General features: G+C 32.1%; 1 protein-coding gene across 2 annotated transcripts in view; it reads right to left on the bottom strand.

Annotated features, from left to right (window-relative positions):
* Nucleotides 1–12,668: 12,668 nt before the first annotated feature.
* LOC110032580 (CBL-interacting protein kinase 23-like) overlaps nt 12,669–24,440 on the bottom strand; it is a 39,490-nt gene continuing 27,718 nt past the window's right edge. For both annotated transcript variants that reach the window (XM_020736249.1, XM_020736250.1), the window contains exons 2-14: nt 21,646–21,708; nt 21,244–21,315; nt 21,025–21,132; nt 20,785–20,865; nt 20,581–20,634; nt 20,346–20,471; nt 20,122–20,211; nt 19,910–20,029; nt 19,684–19,800; nt 13,520–13,636; nt 13,131–13,187; nt 12,977–13,051; nt 12,669–12,888 (exon numbers count right to left, since the gene is read on the bottom strand). In XM_020736249.1, coding sequence (XP_020591908.1) covers nt 12,838–12,888; nt 12,977–13,051; nt 13,131–13,187; nt 13,520–13,636; nt 19,684–19,800; nt 19,910–20,029; nt 20,122–20,211; nt 20,346–20,471; nt 20,581–20,634; nt 20,785–20,865; nt 21,025–21,132; nt 21,244–21,315; nt 21,646–21,708 — 1,131 coding nt within the window. In that variant the 3' untranslated portion in view covers nt 12,669–12,837. The remainder of the gene's footprint in view (nt 12,889–12,976; nt 13,052–13,130; nt 13,188–13,519; nt 13,637–19,683; nt 19,801–19,909; nt 20,030–20,121; nt 20,212–20,345; nt 20,472–20,580; nt 20,635–20,784; nt 20,866–21,024; nt 21,133–21,243; nt 21,316–21,645; nt 21,709–24,440) is intronic.

Raw genomic sequence — 24,440 nt, 5'->3', positions numbered from 1 at the left:
ATATATTTGTGCAAGATGGAGTGCAACACGTGTCTGTCCACCCCATATGTGAAGGATTCGAACTCGAAACAGAGAGGACTTAAGCTAAAACTGTCAACAAACATACCACCCGTTGCACGCCCACACATCTGCGCGCGCGCACACTGTGACACATGTTTGTGTGTCTTTAATTTATGATAGGGTATAGTTAGGATTTTCATGTATGCAATTAATGTTCTATGTTGGTTCGTGACTAGTCACATATTTTTTGTTTGCTTTTCTTGGTATGTTCACCGGGTTTAAGATATGTGCTCTAGGATATGATATATGATGTCTTCTTGGAAGGATTTATATACATTGGGTAAAGTCATAAAGCTTGTTAATTTTTTTTTCTTATACAGTTACTTACTATATATAATTCCTCCTATCAGGCATGACTCATTAACGCTTGTATGTGTTTCATAAAACTATTTACTAATCCATATTCTGCAGGTAATTGAGACCTTACCATTTAAATTTTTTTATGTATTTTAAAAGTTCTAAAATTGATTCTATATTAGAAATAAGATATGGGTATTAGTCCCTTAGAGTTGAAGGCTAGGGCCATGCTTAAAAGAGGACCAGGAACTATATAGTTCATGTCTCATACCTCAATTATAGATTGCCTATTATTGTATAGATCTAGAATCAAGTTATATATGTAGAGCCCAACCACTATTTTAATTTTATTGGGTATGTTGTCGACCAAATGACACCCAACTTATTTCAATACATTTTTTTGGTTATGTGCTTTCTTTCTTGTGCATGTATATTATCTATTTATGTTTTCTTATTGACTATGGATTACATAGGCTCTCAATGTTTTCTTAAGCTCCTAGGTTAAAAAAAAACATTTCTATAAAAATTTAATAGTTTTGCCAACACAAAAGATTTAGACTCAACCAAATAATTTTCCTTGCTAAAATTTTTCTTTCATGTATAGCCTTTGGTCGATTATGCAAAAATTAAAAAAATATATTTAATATTTATTTTGATGGTTGCCTAGAAGGCTTATGGTACTTAGTGGCAATCCTAACCCAGAAAAAAACTATAAGTTCAAGTTGGGTAGCTCTAAATCTTGTGATCAATCCACCTTTCTTTTCCTATCCCATGAGTATTGTATCATTTCTATGATAAAAGAAAGGGCCACTCCACCTTTTATTCCATCAAATATAGTCTTAGAATTCTAGGTTGGATTTCTTCTTTGGCATGTGGTATATCAAGTTTCTCTGGACAATTAAATCTATGGGTTGCTTATAGGATGCTTTAGGCGATGTTGGGTTGAATACCTTAACAGATAAATAGACTTGTTTTCTAATCAATTAGAAGGATGAATCTATGTAATCATTACTAATTCAAGTTTAGCAGATTATATACTCTTGATATATCCTTTGACACTCCCTTGAGCCCTATCATTTATTTGATATATCACTTACGCAGGGCTTCATTGTTCATAGGCCACCACTCATCAGAATATATTGATTCACCATTTACCCTATGGCTCTGGCTTTGATACATGAACTACCCCTTATTTAGATGATACCATTTTGATGAGCTCTTATGAAAAGATTATTAACATAAACAATATTTTTTTAATTGAGATTTTTCTTGGGTATCTCTGTTGACCACACTTTTTGTTGAGGTCTATTCTTTATTCCTTAGAAGTCTAGTATTTAGTCATAGGACTTTCCTGTTGACTATTCTAGAGAACTAGTGATGGAACCCTACCCCACTAGAAATTCTAAAACACTTATTTACTCTTCTTGAAGCTCCACATGATTGGTTCTAACCTCTAACACTTAGTAGGATGAATCCAAGCATGGGAAAGCTCAAGAGGAGTCCCCATAGGACTGTCTGGCCTTACGGTTAGCCCTGGGTGGTGTGCTTTTGGTCAGTCTTGCACACACACACTTGAACCCCTTACTTTCACTCACAACCTAAAATCCCTAACAATTCATGCTTAGCCTGGTTTCTTACTATTTCGAAAACCCATGTGGGTGGTCCCCCTCAGTCTTTGACTAGGATGGCTAGGACCTACACATGTAGAAACCAAAATGAGGTTCACATGTTCTCATGGCACCATAAGAGCAGTTTTGTGATTGAATTCCTTATTGAACCCTAATTTTACCAAAATCACCAATTTTGGTCTTTTAGCCCCCAAACTTTTTCTAAAATTACCAAATTGCCCCTAGAATTCTAAATTTTCAAAAATTACACAAATCCTCAAATTTTATCCAGAAATCACCTCAAACTATTTCAAATCACCCAAATTGCTAAAAATACCACAAATTTTTCAAAATACCCCTAACTTCACCAAAATTATCAAAATGCCCCTCATGACGCAAAAATTACCAAAACCTCTCAAATCATTCCAAACTTCCCCAAAACCAATCCTAATCACCCATCAGGCCCAATTTGACCAAAATCTTAATTGTTTCCCTAAATGCTTAAAGTCTCCAAATTATCTGTAATTTCCACCAAATTGATTTCAAACTTTCCCAATTTAAAATTCAAATCAAATTTCATCATGTCTAAGCCTAATTGAAACTAAATTTTAGCCCAATTGAATCCAATTTCAAACTCAAATTCCAAGCCCAATTAAAATCCCATCAAATTGAACTCTATAACCTATCCAATTTTTTCAGTTTTAGATTTTAAACCCTTCATGACACTCCCTTAGACCAAATTGAACCTTCAATTGGCCTTGACCTGACCCAATTTTGCCTTAAAGTCAAAATTCCTCCAAATTGAACTTCATGGCCCCTCAATCTTCAACCCAATTGACTTCCAAATGCCTTGTGACAATTTCCTAAACTAAATTGACCATTCAATTGAGCCTAATCCAAGCTCCAGTCTAAGCTAAACCCAATTCTAAGCCAAATCCCAAAATTTGAACCCAAACCCTAAATCCATTTGGAGCCACTTGGTTTAGCCCAACTTGGACCACCACAGCTGCCATTTGGACTCTATGGACCAGCTTAGATCCTTATAGCCCACCCTAGAGGTGTCATGGACCAAGGGTCCCTTGATTTAGGTCATATATTCCCATTTTTGGCCAAGTGACCTAAGATTGCTCTCATTTGATTAAACCTCCATCTTGATCATCATTAAACCTCTCACTGAGTTCAGCGAACCACCTAGCCACCTCCCCTGGCCTAACCGGCCGACCTAGTAGCAAGAAACCCAAACTCGAGAGGGCTCCCCCATGGACCAACCTTCAATTTCACCATCCACTGTGGCCAACTTCCATTGGCTAATTGCGCCGCTCAGCCCTCCACATAAGCGCCCATTTCTAACCCTTGGATTGCCCTGCTGGCCTCCATGGCCATGGTTATTTAAGTCACCCCTCACAGCAAAAAAAAAAAAAAGTTGTTGTCAATTGTTTGGGAAGAGCCTCTAAATTGCTCATCAAAAAAAAAAGTTGTTGTCAATTGTTTGGGGAGAGCCTCTAAATTGCTCATAGAGCTTTCCCTAATCTTCTTGAGTTCAATCTCACAATTTTCAACCACTCAAACCCACTCCCTAACCCTAATTTTGAGCTTGAAAACTAGGGCCATTTTCTGTCATTAAGAAAACCTCCACCAAGCTTCAAATTAAATCTTTATTAAGCTTCCCCAAACCAAATGAGTAAGTTTCCCATCAAAAATCCTCTCTCTCGAGCACTCTATCCCACTCTAGACCAAACCCAAATCACCCCTTGATCGAACTCTTGCCTAGGCTCAACTTCAGCTCAAATTAGTGCTTGAAGGACGTTCATGTACTCAAGGCAAAGTTCAGGAACAAACCTAATAGATGCCTCACCTCTTGGGCAAAGGTATAGCTCACTAACCCTAAAAATGCCTCTCAGTTTCATTAAGTGTGAAGTGAACTTGCATGTCATACACATGTGACCATATAGATAGGTTCACCTTGACTATGTGAAACTATAGGAACAAACCTCATGTGGTTTGGTTGAGTATCAAGCGAGATCTTAAGTCCAAAAGTTGGACGGTTCTCGGTTTAGAACAGATGTAGACGATGAACAAATGTCGTCCATTCGAGCGTATATTGATCCAACGACGAAGCAGGAGTCGGACGGGAGATCTGTTTGCGAACAGCGGGATGTGTGGCACATTGAGGTGTAAAGCACAACAAATCAAAACACGCTGCGTGTTCTTTCGGAGCCGCCATAGGATTATGTGGTCGCCGCGTAGATAAGTAGGAAAATGAAGCACTTTTTATTTAATTAAATTCAGAAACTTTAAAAATCCATAATTTGGTGTAAAAAAATTATAAAAATAAAATAAAAATACCATGTTATTCAATGAACAACAGAGAATATAATGGACTAAAAAAAATAATTTATCATGTATTTTATTTTTAATTAATTAAATACTCTATAGAGTATTTTAATTTTATTTAATTAAATATTAATCACCTTGGCTTGAAATTTAGAGGGCTTATTTTGCATACGGTTAGAGATGCTCTCTGATTTTTCCAAAGTCAGAGAACATCTTTAACCCTAAAAGCCCTAATTTTCAAGTTTAGTTACATATTTTTGCTTAAAATAAATATATAAATTAAAATATAAATCACAAAAATATGAAATTTATTTTGATAGATTCCCAGTGGTTAGAGAACTCTAGGAAAACTTTAAAATGAGTTTGAATAATTATGTACATCACTATAAATAATTAAGTCATTAAAACTCATACAAATTTAAATAAATGTAATATAATCCAAAAAATTATAAAGATTGTTCCACACTATAAATAATGATTATTTTAATCCTCTCTAAAAATTTAAAACCTATTTGAATTGAATTAATCACTAAAGTCAATTTTTCAAATAAAATAAGATTATTACATTAAAATAATTATAATAAGTAAAATAAAATTAGGAAAATTATGAAAAATAATTTTAAGTGTTCTTTGTGATTAGCGACATCTAGAAAAATAAAATTTATATTAAAATAAATAGTTCATTTTTGGACTATTTTTTTATCTAAAATAATTAAAAAATATTTAAAAATTACAAAAAAGGAAAATGCCCAAAAATGTTTCTAACTATTCTCTGATCATCTCGGGTCCTTTAAAATAATTTTCTTAATTTTTTTAATAAATATAGTTATGTATTTTTAAATGCTAAAAATGCATTTTTCTTAATTTTTCATTAAAATAATTATAATAAATAAAATAAAAATTACAAAAATGAAAAGTTTGTTTCTCTGAGTTTTTTAGACTTAGAGAGATTTAATAAAAATATAAAAGATATTTTTTGAAATAAAATTATATTTTCTATTTAATTAATCACTAAAATAAATAATAATAATAATATAATTCAAAAAATCATGAAATTTGGCCTAAAGAGTCCTCTGAACTATTTGAACCTTCAATAATTCTCCCATGAAAAGAAACTTTACTTTGATTAATTAAATAAAACAACATGAAAAATCCTTATTTTTGAATAAAAATAATTATGTAAATTAAATAAAAATCCAAATCATAATTTCTCCTCTTATATTTTAATTGACCAATGAGTGGGGTACAATAAAAATTTCAAGCCATTTGAGTTCAATTTAACGAGTTATGAAGTGGAGAGCCCTAGGGGCAAAATGGTAATTTTAGATTTTGATGCCCTAATTAAATTTTAAGTTAAGTCAAAGGGTAAATGGGTAATTTTGATCATAATAAACTCTTTTGTATGTTTGAAACATAAGAGTTTAAGAGGTAAACTAACTTGCCACATTTTCACTATGATGGTAAAATTGTAATTTTCTTACATAATTGTGACTTGGAGGCTAGCTTAATTGAATGACACTAAGGCAGCGGGCTTAAGCTAGGAAGATAATAACTTACTTATTTGGAACCCTTAATTAGTGATGAAATGATATATGTGATCCTTTAATGAGAATTGAATTTCATTTAATTTAACCTTTTTTATTATTATAAATTTACCCTGAATATTGCATATAAGGGCTTAGTAGTGAGCTAGACTTGATTTAAAACTTATTTTATAAAGATTAGAAGAGATAAACATGATTAATTGATGAATACCTTTGAACACTACGGGCCCAACTTTAATTATGAGTAGAAGATCTTTAATGACTTGAGCTTACTTTAAGGGCATTCATTTACATAACTCTTAAATAAAACATCAAGTGAATATGTGAGTACCCCGTTCATGGGATAATTAAGATATCAAGGTTCATTGAGCACAGAGTGTATTAATTCATTGAAGCATAATTTAACTTCGGATGATTAATTGAATAACATAATAAGTTCAAATGAACTCAAAACATTTCAACGGGTTCTAAAAGTTGCTAGGGATTGTTTCTTGAACACTTGTATGACCTATTGGATATTTTGAAGGATAATTGAATTTATCATACTTTGTTCCAAAAAATCATCCATTAAAACTTTTAGGGATCCACCAAGTTATGTCTCGGGACTCGATAATTCATCTAAATCAATAGAAATGCCTTATACTACTTATCCTACATTAATTAACTCAATGCTCAAGGATTTGAGTCTTCTCTAAGGTATTTAAATCATTGTGAGCAACTGGGGATATTTGTTTTTGCCACATATTGATCAATGGGCTTATGTAAGTCTGAGGTCTAGGTGGCTATGACAATGACAATAATGTTAATGTGTGCTAAAACGAGGGATACAACGTGAGGTTTAGAATAATATCTCCTACCTCAAGGACCTTTAATAAAAGGAGAAGATAATAGATAAGAACCAGAAGATAATAACCGATGATACTATTCGACGACTCTTGAGAAGATGATTGTCCTCGATACTCTTAGGTTGTTTATAGTCCCAGCTCGATCGAAGTAATTAACCTATGGACTGCACCACCCTACAAAATGTTTTAAATGAAATTTCTTTTGTCTGATAAAGTAAATTGTATAAGCATGAAAGTTATATTTAAAAATAAAAATTTATGAAGGTCAACAGTTAATCACTTGGATAGAGCTTAAGGCTGACCTTCGTAGATTGTCGGGTTGATAACTCTTACTTAATGTCGGGAAGCATACAGTCCAACTCTGAGCCCTCACTTTTACCAATATCTTACATTTAATCTCGATCTTTTATATGTGTTTACGAGTTTTCTTTTACTCGCTCGTGTTTTGTTACGACCCGTTTTTCTAACTTTTTCAGTATTGGATGCTCCTGTTTACTTTCCTGCAATTTATTTAAATTTCCTACAAATATATTATGCTTTATGATGCTAATCATGTAGCGGTAGCAGAGACCCAAGTACACATTTATGTTATATGCACTGCAATTTCACTTATTTACTTTACAACTTTTTCTTACATGCATTTATTTACTTTATATGTAAAGTTATATACCAAAAGTGAAAATTACAAAATACGTTTTCAAAATTAAAATATTTTTTTCAAAATAACAACAATTGCATAATATTTTCTCTTAAATTTACGGGAGTCTCTCGGATGAGGTAACCCACGGTTGTTAACGAGATCTCCTCAGCTTAAATGAGCTAAATAACTCATTTAGTCTAAGCAAATTCAAGAGAAAATAGTGGTACCGAAATGAGAGAGCCGTGGGATCCTAACCGGTGTCGCTCTAATCTACTTTAACTTACCCCCCCATAATATTTACACAATAACAAAAACCAAAATATTTAAACATACATGGTAAAACCCTTTGAACCTTAGATCTTAGGACTGCTACTTCGACGAGGAGCTTGGAGTTAACTTTGTGGATAGGATGACAAGAATGTACAAAAGAACAACAACAAATCTTTCCTTATAATTAAATAACAAGTCATAGGACCTTGAGGTGACTTGCTTAGTGCAACATAAATTTTCACCTTACTCTTAAGCCTTTGCACAATCATGTTGTGCAATTTAAGCCCTAAATCGCTTTAGGCTCCGAGGTCATTGTTCGTTACGACATAAATCTTCATATCTTTCAAGTTAATATATGATTGCATCATGCAAATGTAAGCACTAATTAATAAAATTGACAGGATTAAACATTTAATAATATTAGTTCGAAATTGAAGTCAAATCATTAGATAACTTGGGTAGTTGTCAAGGTTCTCCTTAAGATCTGTGACATCTCTTAGTTTTCTCTATTTAGATTCTATAATAAATGTTCTAAACTTGATTTTTTCTCATTTGACACTCCTTTGTCCAACATTGAAAGTCCTAAACTTTGAAATTCTTGAAAATAATATTTCTGATCTAAATTGAGAGTTTTCTTAGGTGACCTTGGTCATTTATGATGTAATTAACCATATGAGCTTGTTATTATGGGAAAATTTAGAACCCGACTTTATATAAACCCTACTAATTTTCCATATTAGATAGGAGACATTTGTCGGCTAACATAAATAGTTTCGCATACTAAAACAGATGTCATAAATTCTTTAGTTTAATTAATCGAGTCTTACTAGTAAATAATATGTCTATTCATCAACATAGATGCATTACTTGCAGTGTAGTGCTCTTTCATTTAAATTATTGTCTATATGAGATCAGTTCGATCTCGTATTTTCAAAATTAAACTATTACTTTTCAAAACTATATATATATATTCGAAATACACTCCCAATTTGGCGGCGAACAATCCCCAAAGATATAACTAAGAAGAATGTGTTCTATTGGAAGTTCTACGATTTCAGAATAAATTATAATCATCGAGATATATGTGAGAAGTATCTAAAAGTTTTCTAAAAGTTTTCTTCTATGATAGTGTGGGTTAAATTAAGCTGAAGTATCTTTTGACAAATATCTCCAACCCATATCATGAAGAGCACCATATAAATAACTCTTTAGCCTTCTTTTTATCATATTATTTCAGTTCATTTTTTCCTATCTCCCTTATCCCTTTATTAATTTTGATAAAAGGAGCGTTGAGAAAGGAAATATTGAATGATCATATGAATACCATAAAAAGATCCTTAAAACCTATTTGAATGAGGCGATGTAGCCAAATCGATTGGTTCTATCCCTATAAAATTTCAAATATGAACTCTTAAATTTCTCTAAAGCATCTGTCTCGATGATCTATCTAAAAAAACATTCTTTAGTCAATTTTGTATGAGGGCTTAGGTTCGCCTTCTTTCCCATTCACACTCCGAGGGAGCCAAACCAATGTTATCGAGATACTACGTGTCATCCTCATTTGCTAGAGCAAAGAACAAGATCCTTCATTAGTTCTCCAAGATGATGGTGACTTTGGAGAAGGAGAGATTGCTTGCTCCCTTGATAGTTGAGGATGTTTTTGGCATTTGTTATAGGGTATCAATAATTACTGCCAGCATCTACTCTTTCAGCTCATTGATTTATTGTGTCACAAATTCTCTGGATAATTCAAGTCACTAGTGATCTCCCTATTACTTGGCTCCACTCTTTCTGTGACTCTTCATTTTATGTGGAATGATCTGACTTACCACACCTTTCAAGATATTAGATTTTGATTTGTCAATGACACAACAAAACCAAGGAAAGAACTGGAATAATGAGAGTTTTGCACTAAGAAAATAGGAAAGGAGAATTCAAAATCGTGATATTCCCTCTCCTATTTGGAATCCCCTGGCATATAGTGATTATCCTCATCTATATGAGTTACTTATCATTACAAAGGAAGCACTCATTACCCTTGGATGCTGAGAGAACCTTGACCTATCTCTTTTGTCTTCTTGTATCAAGAGTATTATATTTAATATTATCCTTGTCCCCCTTCATGAATAAATGTTCCTTATAAAATAACTTTCCTCAAGTGTACCATGCTGGTGATGTCTCTATCAATGAGCTCAGTCATGTGATAAGTTAGTCTCCTTAGGCAAATAAATCTCATAGAAAGCTCTGTTAAATCAATTGCGGGGTGAGTTGAGCTTCCTTAATAAGTTATCGAGTTGTCTTAGTCTTAGCAGACATCTATGTGTAAATCATCATAGGCAAGCTATTGAACGTTAATTTTTGGTTGAATCGATTAACTGGTTGAACTATTATGGTCGAATTGTCTCATTTGGTATATGATATGATGTAAATTTAAGCATTTTTTTGCTTTATACACCATATTCTTTCCCCTATTTATCATGGTTTTAGGCTTATGGAAAATTTTTGGCGATATTTCGCAGGTTAAAAGTGCGAGTTTGTGTCATAAAGTCAAAAAATGAAATTACCAAATTTAGGGGATTAGCATAATTACGTGAGGCCCTAGCGCAATTAGGTTAGGTTCATTATCGATTTGACATAACTACATAAGGGCTCAGCGTAGCTACGCCTACGCCAAATGCGGCGTAACTACACCAACCATAGACATAGTTATGCCGCGTCAGCCGAATTCTTATTTTGGCATGATTTTCCAAAGAATTTTTGGCAAGGGCTATATAAGGTGAGCTTGGGCACTACATAGAAGAGGTGTGCAGAATTTGAAGTCTTATTGCAGTAGGGATTACGATTTTACATCAACTTGTAGGGGTTCTCTTCTTTTTTCCTTCGAGAAGAGACTTCTAAGGTGAGTTTTCCTTTGAGTTTTGAGAGTATTTGTATGATAGAGAGGTTGAATATGAAGTATTAGAGAAATTGTAGAGAGCTAAACGTTGTACGACGAGGAGTTGAAGAACTCTCAAAGGCACTTCACTTGTTTGTAAGCTTGCACATTCTTACACATGTATCTTCAAATGTTTTTAATAAAATTTTTCATGTTTTTCTCTCTAATGTCTCGTAGCTAAATCTACCTTCATACTCGTGTGATGTACAGGTAGTTTTTCTCTTGTTTTTACTGTGAATTTTTTCCTATAAATATTTTGTGTTTTAAACTGTGCATATTAATGTGTTAACCTTTTGATTGTCGTCGTAACCCGATCACTTAAAATGTTAAAACTTCTTATGATATTAGAGTTCTAACCGCCGCCTAACGGAACAAGCAGGTTAACACTCAGTAACCTAATGAAATAGCAATATTGTTATTAGGAAACTACAACTTAGAAGATCTAAGGAATCATGAAAAATTTCGTATGGTTAAATCCCTTTTAATTGTAATATTATTTTCAACTCTTCTTATGATCTAGACATAGACTAATGAAGATGGAGTCTAGGTTGTGAACTATCATGTCAAAAAACTCATAGGAAAAACATCGAGAGAGCATTATATAGGGGTCATAAGAGCATAAGCCTCGTCACCTCTGAAGAACTCAAAATTGCTCCCCAACCTTTTTGTTATTTTCTTTCTTATTTCAGTCATGTTTAATGTTTCTCTTAGGACTATTTGATTTCATTCTTGCACTTAAACCACTTCAAACACGAGAACTTTCTCTATTAGAAACATTTTAACTACCATCATCATAGAATCGATACATAGGCTCATTATCTATGCATTACCTGATCTACACATACTTATGTGATTGAGACCTACCAAATAGTAGATATTGGGCATTACTATCTTGTACTTATTTCGAGCCCGATCCATAAACTTGTATTAGAAACATTTTAACTACCATCATCATAGAATCTATACATAGACTCATTATCTATGCATTACCTGATCCACACATATGTATGTGATTGAGACCTATCAAATAGTAGATATTGGGCATTAGTATCTTGTACTTATTTCGAACCCGATCCATAAACTTTTGGCCATACGGTATCCATCAAGTATAGTTATTCACTTACAATCAACAAACTTTGTAGGCTCAAGTCTAGTTTCTTCTTTACTTAATATTTTCTAACATTAATTTTTGTATAGTGATTTATCAGTCATTAACTCTAAAACATTTCATGAACCACCTTCTCATTCTTCACAATATACTGTGTGTGTATGTCATAATTGTTTTCATTCAAGTACTTCCACAAGATGACTATAAAGGGCCTATATGTCTCTTCAACCATTCACAAAATTAAACATTTTCCTACTTTTCTCAATTCATTGGAAAACCCATTAGTTTCCTTCATGTCATTTGGCAAGAAAAATCAAATGAATAACAAGTTCTACACTACAATTAAGTTCCTTTTTTTCACACAGCATTTAAACCACACCATAAATATTTCAGACAAATAGATATTTTACATGGTTAAACAAACACCTCAGGATTCAAGTTTTCCCCAGAAATATAACAATTCAACATGCATAACAAACTTATGATGCCATCATATTTACAAAAAAATGTTTATTGCATCATGGAATAAAAAAAGGGCATTTAAATACATACCACAATTCTTATATATTTGCATATCTATACCCAAATTTTCACATTGTCATGCATGGCACTCAAAGTTCTAATATTACATCAAAGATACAACTATTATCAACTTTTTAACAGGAAAATACATCTTTTCAAGCACAAGTATACAAAGTGTGGCATGTATGTATAATCTGCTTACATCTAAAATTCATAAATATCAAATTTTAGATGTTACATGTATAAATACATAAGCATCATGTGGTACGAATGTAAGTTTTCCAAAAAAAAAAAAAACAAAAGGTTCTAATTCCTACATTTATAGATCATATACACAAGCTTAGGCTTACATTTGAAGATGCAATACTTACAAACCTCGAACCTCGTGCTCGGATCATTTTAGTTGACAATTTCTATCGTCTGCAATCTGTCACACAATGGAAGGATATTGGATGGAAGATAAAATTGGGTTATTAAGATAGAAATATAAAGATGAAGAAACCAAATAATTATAAGTTGGAAATACAAAGTACAGAACGCAAGTTTCAGCAGAAGTTCCCAAACAGCACAGCCATAAATATGATTATGTACAGCATTTCAATAATAAACCGGATGTGTTAAGTCATTTTACAAAAGTTTAGATTTTGATCTCAAGACTACGGCGTGCTTCTCATCTCAAGCCTTCCAGACTATATCTTTCAGCCCGGCCGAGATGGTTTTGTAGAACTGAAAGGATAAAATAAAGTGAAAAATTATTAGCTTAAGTCGAGCTCAAATCTACGATTTAAATGCTAGTACTGTGTTTATCTCACACCTTATGAAATTCTAATGTGTCGCCTCTGGCCTTACGGACCTCTACCATGTTCAACGATGGAGCTACTTCAAAAACCTTTTTCACAAAAAAAAATAATATATTTCATTATGTGTTTGGAATTTTGAAATCAAATGAAATGGTTAAGAGAACACACCTCTGTTGCAATGGCTAAAGGGCCTTTTCTTCCACTCTTCTCCCCTTTCAGCTTCAGCTGTGAGGGATGACAAATTGAATAAAAAGCAGCACTTGATGCTAAAACAGAGAAGTTCAGAAGAAATTTTCGGATTCGGATATTGGAAAAGAGGAGTTTTTATTGCATACGGACACCGGACGCAACCGGTGTCCAATCAGGGCCATTGAAATATACCTTTTGTTTTTTTTATTTTAGAATGGGGCCCAATAAAATTTTTTTTAACACGATTCTGATCGGACACCGGACGCAAATGCATGCAATAAAAAATAAAAAAAGAGAGGGTGATATTCGAAAGAAATGTTAGAATTTAGATAATGAAGGAAAGAGGATATGATGGGAGCGTGGAATACCTTGTAATTCCGCTTCTCAGCATTAAAACCCAAAGGTCTGGCGGCTTCTTCTATTTTCGAAAGTATTTCTTCTGCAGGTAGTTTTGAAGCGAATCGCGTCTCCCGTTGAACAAGACCCTGCGCAAGAATCATACAGAACACAGACATTCTAAGAAAGCATTGCTGGAAAAGAAAAGCTGAAAAATGTCTGGAAGACCTGAATGAAGGTTCTATATGAATAGCAATATAAGATTTAATAATAACTTCAAAAGTAAAATAAAATATTAACTAATAATAGAAAAAAGATGAAAGAAGGCAGGTAAAAGCAAACTAATGAAATAATTGAAGTTGAAATATGTACTACTACTTTGATGGTCCACCAAAGGCAGTAGAATATATTAAAAGAAAAATTTGACGAAAAAGAGGTTGACATAGAAATATAATACATAAATCTTATTTATTAAACCATATAAAATACAGGACATGAGGTATACATGATGAACAATAGAGAGGCAAAGCTTGAAATGGAATATTAGTGGATGACCATTATATCATTAGATTAGAGTGATACTACATACCATGATGATTAACCGTGTCAAATGCACAAGGTTAATTTATAGTAGGATAATGTTCATGATCATTCGCATGAAAAAAAAAATAATCAATGTATTTTTTCTTGGTTGTATCCAAAGATTACTCACTAATCATCTAATATATATATATATATATATATATATATATACCCTGAAGCAAGAAGATCTGCACCAACAATGAAAATCCATGATTTTCAAAAGAGTTGTAACACTATAAATTTATTTCATGATATAGGTAAAACTACTAATTTCAAATAATTGCGGACGCACTTAATGCACCATATTTGGATTTAAAATTGAATAGAATGATGATGAAAATAGAATATATTAAAGAGGATATATCATAATAATTAATTAACAATTAAGATATGAGTTAATTAAAAAAATTAAAGTATTTCTGAAATGAAGTACCATAAGCTTTATGGAAGTTATAAATATTAAAGATAGAATTAGATTTTTTTCAACCATATTAGTTTGAAAAAAAATAAAAAATGGAATATATAAAAAAAATTCTCAAATAAACCAGTCATAAAAAAACATATATGTTTAAAAGAAAAGTATCTGAAGAAATAATTACACAACGAAACTATTACATTATAATTAAACCTAATTACATAAGTACAATTAATTGCCTCTAATCATATGAAATTTAAATAAACAAACAAGTGCAAAGAACTTTTGCCTTGGTTTTATTATGGATTTCAAAAGGAGGTATTTGTTTCATATAAATACTACCCAATTAAACATCAACAAAAACTTAAGTTGTTCGTGAAAGGATAACAAAAGAAAATTTTTTGTAGAAATATAGGAAAATTTTCAAAATAATTAGAGAATAAATTGTCACAAATATTTACAAAATTACTTCAAATAATAAACAAAGAAATATTAATTCTATTGTAGAAGTTAGAAAATACACCTCATTATCTCCTTCAATAAGAATTTGTTGCAAACACTTATTTTTAATAATTTATTAGAGTTAAAGTTTAATTGTTTCAAAAGTTGGATGCATCTCATTTAAGATTAGAACTTGAAGCGGTGTCACATAAATTTGTCAATATTAAATTTTATTTTAGGGCAAATAATTAAAAAAAATTGAAAATCATTAGAGTAATCACTTGCTTAGAAGGTATGAAAATAAATTAATAATTAGATGGTGAAGAAGAAACAATAAATTCAAATTTTGGGCAGAGTTCACGAACCAAAATCATCAAATCAAAATAAAAAGAAATGAAAGACTAAGATTTGATATGGCGAAAAATCATTTGTGATTTTTCTAAGAAACAATAAAATAATAAGATTAACAAGGGATTTTATTCAGCTTGGAGCAAGGAAAAAATGCATTTAATTCCTAATTAAAGGCAGAGAAGAAATTGATTATTCCGAAGTGTTGAAAATATTCATGTAAGGAAGAATAAAATAATGCAACTTTGAAATTTATAATTTAATTAATGAATTATTTAGGGAAAAAATATGTAACTTAGGATTAGTAAAAATAAATTAATACTCTCAGTATCTTAGATTTAAAATTATCTAAAAAAATTTAAAAATAAATTAATACTCTCAGTATCTTAGATTTATAAGTTTTTATAATTAGCTTCAATTTTTTTAAACATTGATATAATCATTAATAGCTTTAATTAAAACATTTTTTCTATATATAGATGAAAATCTTTTATAAATCATTTAAACTTTTTTAATTATAATTAAAATGTTAAAAATAACAGATCGATTTAAACATTAGATTAATCATTCATATGAAATATTTTTTAAAAAGAAATAAAATGATTGAAAATTTTTAAAAAGTAAAATTAAAAATAGTTGAAACGATTTTAAAAAATAGCCATAGGAAATTGAGTTTCAAACTTATGTCGTTTCAAATTTGTGAAATAAATAAATAAATATAATTAATTTACAATTAATGGTGGAGAGGAGAAACTAAAACCTAAAAAATGTAATAAATTCCCAATTCATCATTAATGTTAGAGACGAGAAACAAATGACTTGAAATAGCAACATCGAGATTTTCAAATTCTTGTCATTTCAAAATTGATAAGGGACTTAATTATATTTACATATAAAAAATAATTGTATTTTATTCCTAATTAATACTAAATTCATGATTTTAACTTATTTAATTAATGATTTTTTTAGGAAAGAGCACCTAATTAATGTGTGAAGTTTTATTAAGTGATTTTAATAATTTCAAATGATTTTAATGGCTAAGATTAATTATTGTGATCATCATTAGGTTTAAGGGCTAGGATTTCATATGAAAAGAAACGAAAGAGGCTTTTATAATAATAGTAGTATGTGCGTGTGTATTTTTCCTTTCCCCACACACAACCAAACACACGCACATCGAATATGCATCGCATTTAATTTATTATATTCAATTAAGGTATCACAAAAGAAAATAAATAGTAATGCCTTCTGAATCATTTAAATTAAAATAGTTATGTAGCAATTGGTCATCAAAGCAATCTGTATCATATTAAATTTATTTATGAACATTACACAGAATTTACGAAAAGGTGTCAAGGAACTTTTGAGTGTGAAAGGTAAAATAGAATGCAAAAGGCACAACTAACAATCCATAAAATATTTTAAAAACCTACTCAATGTATCAAGGATAACTTCCTAAAAAGGAGTGATGCATTAATAAATATAAATTTATGAACTCAAATTGCAACACTTGAAATCACACTCTCTTCTAATCCAAAGAATTAACACAACGCAACTATTAATTCAAAACTCCTAAATAATAAGAATCTGAAATCAATACTAAAAGTTTTATTGAAACGCATGATAAATAAGTTGCTTAAACTAGCTAGAAATTAGTTCTATTAAGCCTAATTTAAATATTTTATAAGAAAAATAGTTACATAACTTACCTAAAAAAATAATGAGGACATAATGGCCCAAACAACAACAAACAGGCATCAAAAGAAAAATTTTACAATCAAAATTGTTATAAGGAATGAAGCAAAAAAAAATGAGTCAGAATTTAACCATGAAATAAACTTTGATTTGGAGCTGAGAGAAATGAAAGGAAAAAAAATTAATAAAAAATTATATCCAAAAGCCTTCCAATATTTGATGATGGCGATTCCAATAAGAACTTGTGAGAACTAAGACAAATGACAATTGTAATTTGAGAAAAGGCAAAAGACTCAACTAAGTGGCTAATTAGGGTAAGTAGTATCAAAAGGGAGGAGAGCTTGCAGAACTCATTATTTAAAAATGTGGAATATGAGAAGACAAGCCTGAACATTTTTAAAAAAAAAACCAATATAAGACTCGCATCACATAGTACCTGGATGAAGAGTACACGTCACTCAGGCTAAGGCGTACCTCAACTTTATTTTTTGAGGCTATCTACAAATTTTATTTATTTATTTTGCAAAAGCTGAAAATAATATTATTATACCTCATTATTTATCAACATTTATGCCTTACACACTAAATAGCAAAAAATAAAAAGAAAATATTCATAAAAATTTATGCATTTGAAGTTCTAAGCATTAAAAATAGTCATTGTTTTAAATTTTAGATAATATTTTCATTGATTATTATTGATTATGAAAGAGGAAGATCATTGAGATTAAAGATGAAGAGAAATGAGAGAATATAAATAAGACTGAGGATGAGGCAGGAGAAAAAACAACTCATTATATCAATAATGGTAATAAATATCCATTGAGTGATGAGAGTAATAGAAACTTTTGCATTTAAAAATTCTAAAATTGATTATTAAGTATATTCTTCCGTGTGAGATAGTATAAATAAGAGAGAAAAATTTATGTTAGAAGTTATTTTGATTCTTATATTATGACGTTTCAGTATTTTAGTTATGTAACTTAACTTATTTTAATAGTTTAATATTTTGCATGACACATCTAATTTCATGATTTGATGTTAGGAAATAAACAATGTCAAATATTATTTTACGTGCTTTGTTACTTTTTTCTTTTTTAGAATGTTGACATGTTACTTGTTAGTGTGTTAATATTTTAGAATATTAATATAATATTTCTTCAAATTTTGAAGTTTATCTAGTAGTAATTCATTTACATAATATTTTTTAATTTGAGACTTACATCTCGAAATTCCTTGAAGCATATGACTAGACTCATAGATAGAAAACACCTTTATACCAAAGTGCACAATTTTAAAACATGAAAGGAACAAGTGGAAGAAGACTCATGGCTGTTTGTGTTAGAGAGGAAGGAGAAATTACGATCGATAACCCTCGAGAAGGGACGACAGAGAATGTGCAATATAATGCCTTAGCTCCTCATCTCCTTAAAGCAGGAGCATCGACAGCAAGCACGAGAGTTTTGCGTGCAGTGATGACGAGCTGAGGTGGTATCATGAAACTTGCGAGAAGGGATTTCAATCTTTCACCTAGAGGAGTATGGGTTTGAGCTAGTTCAAATTTACTATAATTGATTAATAATCCTAATGTAACCTGATGATTTGGTGCTTCTCGATAACATTGTAAAACGCTTGTGCTTCTCCAAAAAAGCCTCATGCTCCTCTCTTTTTAGCAATTGATTTTAATGTGCTCAACAATTTAATTAATCCAAGAAATGATATTCATTTGATGTTTTCTCAATCTATGCAATTAATATTCCTACCTTTATCAATAATAGATGTACCTTATATTGATGTCACATTTTGCCCACGTCTGTGCATATCATAAGTGGTGAGACTTGAACCTGCTATTAAAACTAAATTCGTTAAAATTTTTCAAGGACTAGATGGGTGAACTAATGGTCAAAGATGTTGACACATACTTTTCCAGGGATCTTAAACTAAGTTGTTTTTTAAATTAACCAAGCTAATTAACTATTTTTGACTCAAATAAGATTTATTTGCACCAATCCTTATTCTCATCAACCATGCATTAAAAAATACCACCAATCATCTCTATCTCCTAATCCCTCCGTTGACCATCTCAATAAACCCTAAACCCTGAAGCTATCATAAAACTTTATACGCACTTCATACATATTTTGCGTTATATTTTCTATAAAGAAATATCCCCTATTTTAAACAAATTTTTATCATTTTTCGAAATAATTTTATTTAACTTCTATGAAAATACTTATCTTTATGTGTCTTTGTATTTAAAATAGTAAAAAAGTGCAATTCATGTGACTTCCACACTTCTCACAATAGAGAAAGGAAGATTTAGCAACATACAACTCAATTGTTATGTATTTACGTATTTAACAATCAAATTCAATTTTTACATACATATCACCTTATCTATGCATAAAGAAGGCGTATTTCACTTTTGCAAAGTTAAAATGATGGTATTCTTGATGTGCTATGAAAGCTTTGGGTGGTATAAGTGTAAAAAAGCCAAGTTTAGGAGTTAGATATGTAAATGCATAGAAATTGGGTGGTATGCATGTAAATGCCCATAGAGAAAATGCCTCAAATTAAGACTTCACCTTTTAAAATATTGTTTGAAGCACAGCCACATGCACTAAGGGCAAAAGGAAGTCGCACAATTAACATTCGTATAAAATAAAGAAACATTAAGGACATAGAAGGTCATTGGGTCAATCCAAGAAATGGACTTACCATCTGCTTCTCAAACAGGTTTCCAAGATTTAAACCTTGGGAAGTAGAAATAAGCTCAAATGCATTCATCTGAGATGGCCTTTCTTCGCGCTGCTCAACAACAAGATTTGCTGACTCCTGCATGTTTAAAAACCTTGCATTCAAAGTTCAATCTAACAACTCCCACCATAAAATAAAAAATAAAAAAAAAAAAAAAAATGTAGGAAAAGGAATTGCAAAACATTACCTCTGACTCATCAAAAACAGCATTCACATCATCAAGGCTAATTTCAGCTGTTTCAAAACTTGGAGGTTGGTATCCTTTCCTAAACCACTCATTTTGTATCACTTCAGCCATTGCCATGCGCTGCAGAACACAATAAGGATGAACTTTTTCAATTCTAGTTTTAAGAATTTATTTTAACGGCATATTATCACCATTGCAAGATAAGAACCTACAGTTTGGGGATTAGGATCCAAAATCCTCTTAATAAGCTTCTTCACGCTCGTGGAGAACCAAGCAGGACATGTAAAATCAGCTTTGAAGATCTGCACCATCCTCCACATAACACAAAAAGTTAATGATTTTTTTCCCTGAAATCTTTCTCTAACAATGTTCACAACTGCCTCATGATCTTCGTATTCCAAAAGATAACTTTTTTTTTTTGGACTAAATAGCTCACCTTCTTATAAAGTAGCATTAGGTTGGAATCTTCAAAAGGCAGGTAACCTGCCATAAGAATAAAAAGGATTACACCACAGGACCAAAGATCGGCCTTGGCTCCATCATAGCCTTTGTTGTTAAGCACCTGCATATAGCCCAAGTTACATTAAGAGAGAAGCTGAACCAGATGGAATGAAAAACCGTAGGCAAAATTTTCTAGTGAAATTAAAATTACATGCGGCTGCTAAATTTACCTCTGGAGCAACATAATTTGGTGTTCCACATGTTGTGTGCAGCAACCCATCTTCCTACATAGCAAATATCGTCATGTGTTCTCAGTAAACATAATCATGAGAAGCAGAAGTTTCAAGAACCCATAATAATGCTTAATCATGCCTAAGCAGCCAACTGTTACCATCAAGACAGCTTATGAATTTAAAGTCAATCAATTAACTCACACGAACTTGCTGAGGAAGTGCACTTAGTCCAAAATCTGAAACTTTGAGAACTCCATTGGCATCTAATAACAAGTTTTCTGGCTGTCGCAATGACCACATTATAAACTATGTTAAAACAAATGATTTTAGTTGTTATAACAATTGGAAAAATGTGAATGTGTGTACAGGTACAATAGTTGTATGTAGAATTGGAAAAATGCATGTGTATTGATGGGGCAGTTTTATGGGGATGAAGGGCACCTTTAGGTCCCTGTGATAGACGCCCCTGCTGTGACAGTAGTCCACAGCATTAATTAACTGTTGAAAGTACTTCCTTGCTTCATCCTCCTTCAATCTTCCCCGGCTTGCCTGACACATGCAATACAAGATATCGCCAAAAATATGGCCGGATAATAGCTGATCCTTTGCAATAAAAAGAATCGTTATTTAATCTGAATCAATGCAAATTAATATTCTTACAATTTTGTCAAAGAGTTCACCACCTTTCACAAACTCCAATACAATGTATATCTTCGTCTTGCTTGCCATCACCTGCATAGAGTTATTAAATTAGCAAATACTAAAATCAGATAATACTGACACAGAAATTCTAGAAAATATTATATAAATAGCATCAGATAAAGGTTTTAGGAAACTAGTAGAGTCTGAAGCTCATGAATGCAACGAAGTAGAAAAGCATACGCACATTGGGTATGAAAACAACACAGAATCAGTATGCACTATTTTATTCTCTTCATTATCTTACGTAAGCAAGAAGAAAATCAGCCATGAATACAAACGTAATCATGTCCTACATGAAAATTAAAAACCTAAAAGAACAAATAAAATCAACCCTGCATTTACAAAAAAGTCCTTCCTTACCTCATGCATGCATATTACATTTGGGTGTCTGATGAGCTTCATGGTAGAGATTTCCCGTTTGATCTGCAGTTTAAAAGAATGCAAATGTCATCACACCCCATAAAATCTGCAAGAGGATTTTTGAAAGGCCCCTAGCTGCATCAGAAGATTTGTTGCACAAGGAAAAACAAAATGCTCCAGAAAAAAAAAAATGTTTAAGCAAAGGTGATTTGAGTTTCAAAAAGCAATAGGTGCTAGATTCAAATCTGATAGTGGCAATACCAGAAGTCTACTTACAAAACCTACAAGATCTCAAGGGCACTGTTGCCCCTTAAATAAGGCCCTTTGACCCTGTAATTATAGGGTTTTGGCACTGAGCTAAAAGCAATATTATAGTTTAAAATAAATACATGATACAAACGGGACACAGATAGCGATTAGAATCTCAAAAAGTACATGTGCCCATTGCCTTGGGCGGGCACTTCGAAGGCTTCACCAACTAAATAGATGGAGTCACTATCCTGTTTAGGCAAGTTTTATTTGTGCCTCATACGAATGCCAAAACTTGCGCCTCATACAAGTGCCTTCGGATCTAAAAGAGTGCCCTGTGCGCTTGTGCGATGAAATAGATGGAGTCACTATCCTGTTTAGGCAAGTTTCTTTTGTGCCTCATTCGAATGCCAAAACTTGCGCCTCATACAAATGCCTTCGGATCTAAAAGAGTACCCTGTGTGCTTGTGCGATAAGCTAATTTACACTAATATCTAGTGAGTTAACCCAATCTTATCGTGCCCATCTAGAATTGAATGTTTGAGGGTACATTTAGTTTCTCAATTCTAATATATATTTAGAAAGGATCTTATTAAAACAAAAAAAAAAGGTAAGGCATTTATTATTTTAATGGATCAGTAAAAGAGAAAGTGGTAAATTTTAGTATCCAATTTTTGTTAGGAGTACTGCTTTAATTTAATACTTTAATAATGAACCTCCTGCGACTTCCTAGTATGTCAATAGCAATGGGGTCTTTTCTATCAAAGCTTATCATTTAATGTCCTCCTTCATTGGGGCTTCAAATGAAGCTTGTGAATATCACTATGAGCAAGTTGAGTCAACCATTGTCACAAGCACAATAGGTTCAGTGAAGGATAAAGAGCAGAGACCGAGTTGGTGAAGGTGCTAGTAAAGGCTAGCTTGAGTAAGACAATGATGGATTCTAATCTTGATCTCGATTAGAGAACCCTTGTCGTGACCATGCTGAGTGCTTCCATGGAAAGTGAAGTTGTCAACTAGGAGGCTCTGTCTTAGGTAATTCTATCAAATGGAAAGTAAAAGAACACAATGGGGATAAAAAACTAATGTCTTGGACACTATACCAAGGAGAGCCAAACGATAGTGAGTTTCCCTCAAAGGTAAGACTAATTAGTTCTCTTTATCACAAAGAGTTAATTCAAAGAACCTTATATTGACCACTCAAGTGTAGTTATTCTATATTTGGCTATATGTGAGGTTATAGGTTAGTGAGGAACAAAGTTAGAGGCCATAGCTCCAAAACGTTAGGCCTTAGTAAACGATTTGTGACATTAACTTCTCCTTTATAGTTTTCTTAATATACAGTTTCCACTTTCAAACTTTTCAATGAATACAATAGGAGTCACTTTAGCAACGCAGCCGAGAGAGAATGAGGTGATGCAAGTTGCTGAAATTATTAGAGAAACCCTTCAAAAGTTTGAAGCAAGTGCAAGTGCGAAGGGTGATTGTCTCTTAAAATACAGTCAACAAACTCATGATGCCAGTCCCCCAACAACTACTAAGTTTTACAATTCAATGCCATCCCATCCACTGGAGAGGCTAGTGGCTTGGCTTTCAAAATTGAGGACTTACTTGAATTTCATTTGGCCACATGTGTCTTATTGAGGATCAACCCACCGGTGTGGAGTAAGTGTTGAAAAAGGGAAGGAGAGATTTTTCCTTTTGGAAGAAAAGAAATGCTCCTCCATTGCCTTTGACGAAGCATTGGCCTCCTTCGTAAAAAGAATTTCGAGTCCAAAATCACTCACAACTACAGAAGTATTCTAAGTCGAGTCAATCTTTGGTTGGAGGTGTATTCATTCGATGGTAGCAAGTCAAGATTGGGGCCATCCCTTTTGATGTATTATCAAATTTTATTTAAATTTTTTTTCTTAGTAGTGAGTATAGGAAAATTTTCCCTTGATGAAGAACGAATAAACTATTTATTGCACCTCATAATAATACATTTTCATGTAGGCTATGTTGAGTTTATGTGAATGGTATGCTAGCGTATTTAGATTTTATTTTCTATCACTTGCAACCTATTAAAAATCAACACCTTTATCTTTTTTCGGAATATAAATAGGTCATGAAGATTGTAATAATATAAAAAAATGCAATCCAAAACTTAGTTATTTGTGGTGAATGTAATATTTACCGCAAATTACATGCTCTATGTATAAAAATGCTTCAGCTCCTAGCTAATCTTTAATGCTTTTCATTTCCTCTATCTCTCTCTACTCAGCATCCTTGAGTTTCTCCAACACTCTCTCCTCAAGTCATGATGACATCCTTGATAAAGTGCGCTCAATTCCAAGAAGGTGAGTTAATCATAGGGTTCAGTTGCAAAGTATGATAACTTACTGTCTTAAGGACAAAAACTTCAAGTATGTCCTTAACATCTACCATTGAATTTCCATTTAATTTTAACAATATGGCCCACTCACTCTTCAATCATAGCAAAGAGTTTATGGCACATGGATCAAGACATTGACAGTTGGATTAGATTTTCTATGATTCTTGAATTG

The sequence above is a fragment of the Phalaenopsis equestris genome, unplaced genomic scaffold (genome assembly GCF_001263595.1).
Source record: "Phalaenopsis equestris unplaced genomic scaffold, ASM126359v1 Scaffold000974, whole genome shotgun sequence".
Classification (NCBI taxonomy): Eukaryota; Viridiplantae; Streptophyta; class Magnoliopsida; order Asparagales; family Orchidaceae; genus Phalaenopsis; species Phalaenopsis equestris.
The sequence above is the reverse complement of the archived record's forward strand: the minus strand, read 5'-3'. Positions and strand labels throughout refer to the sequence as shown.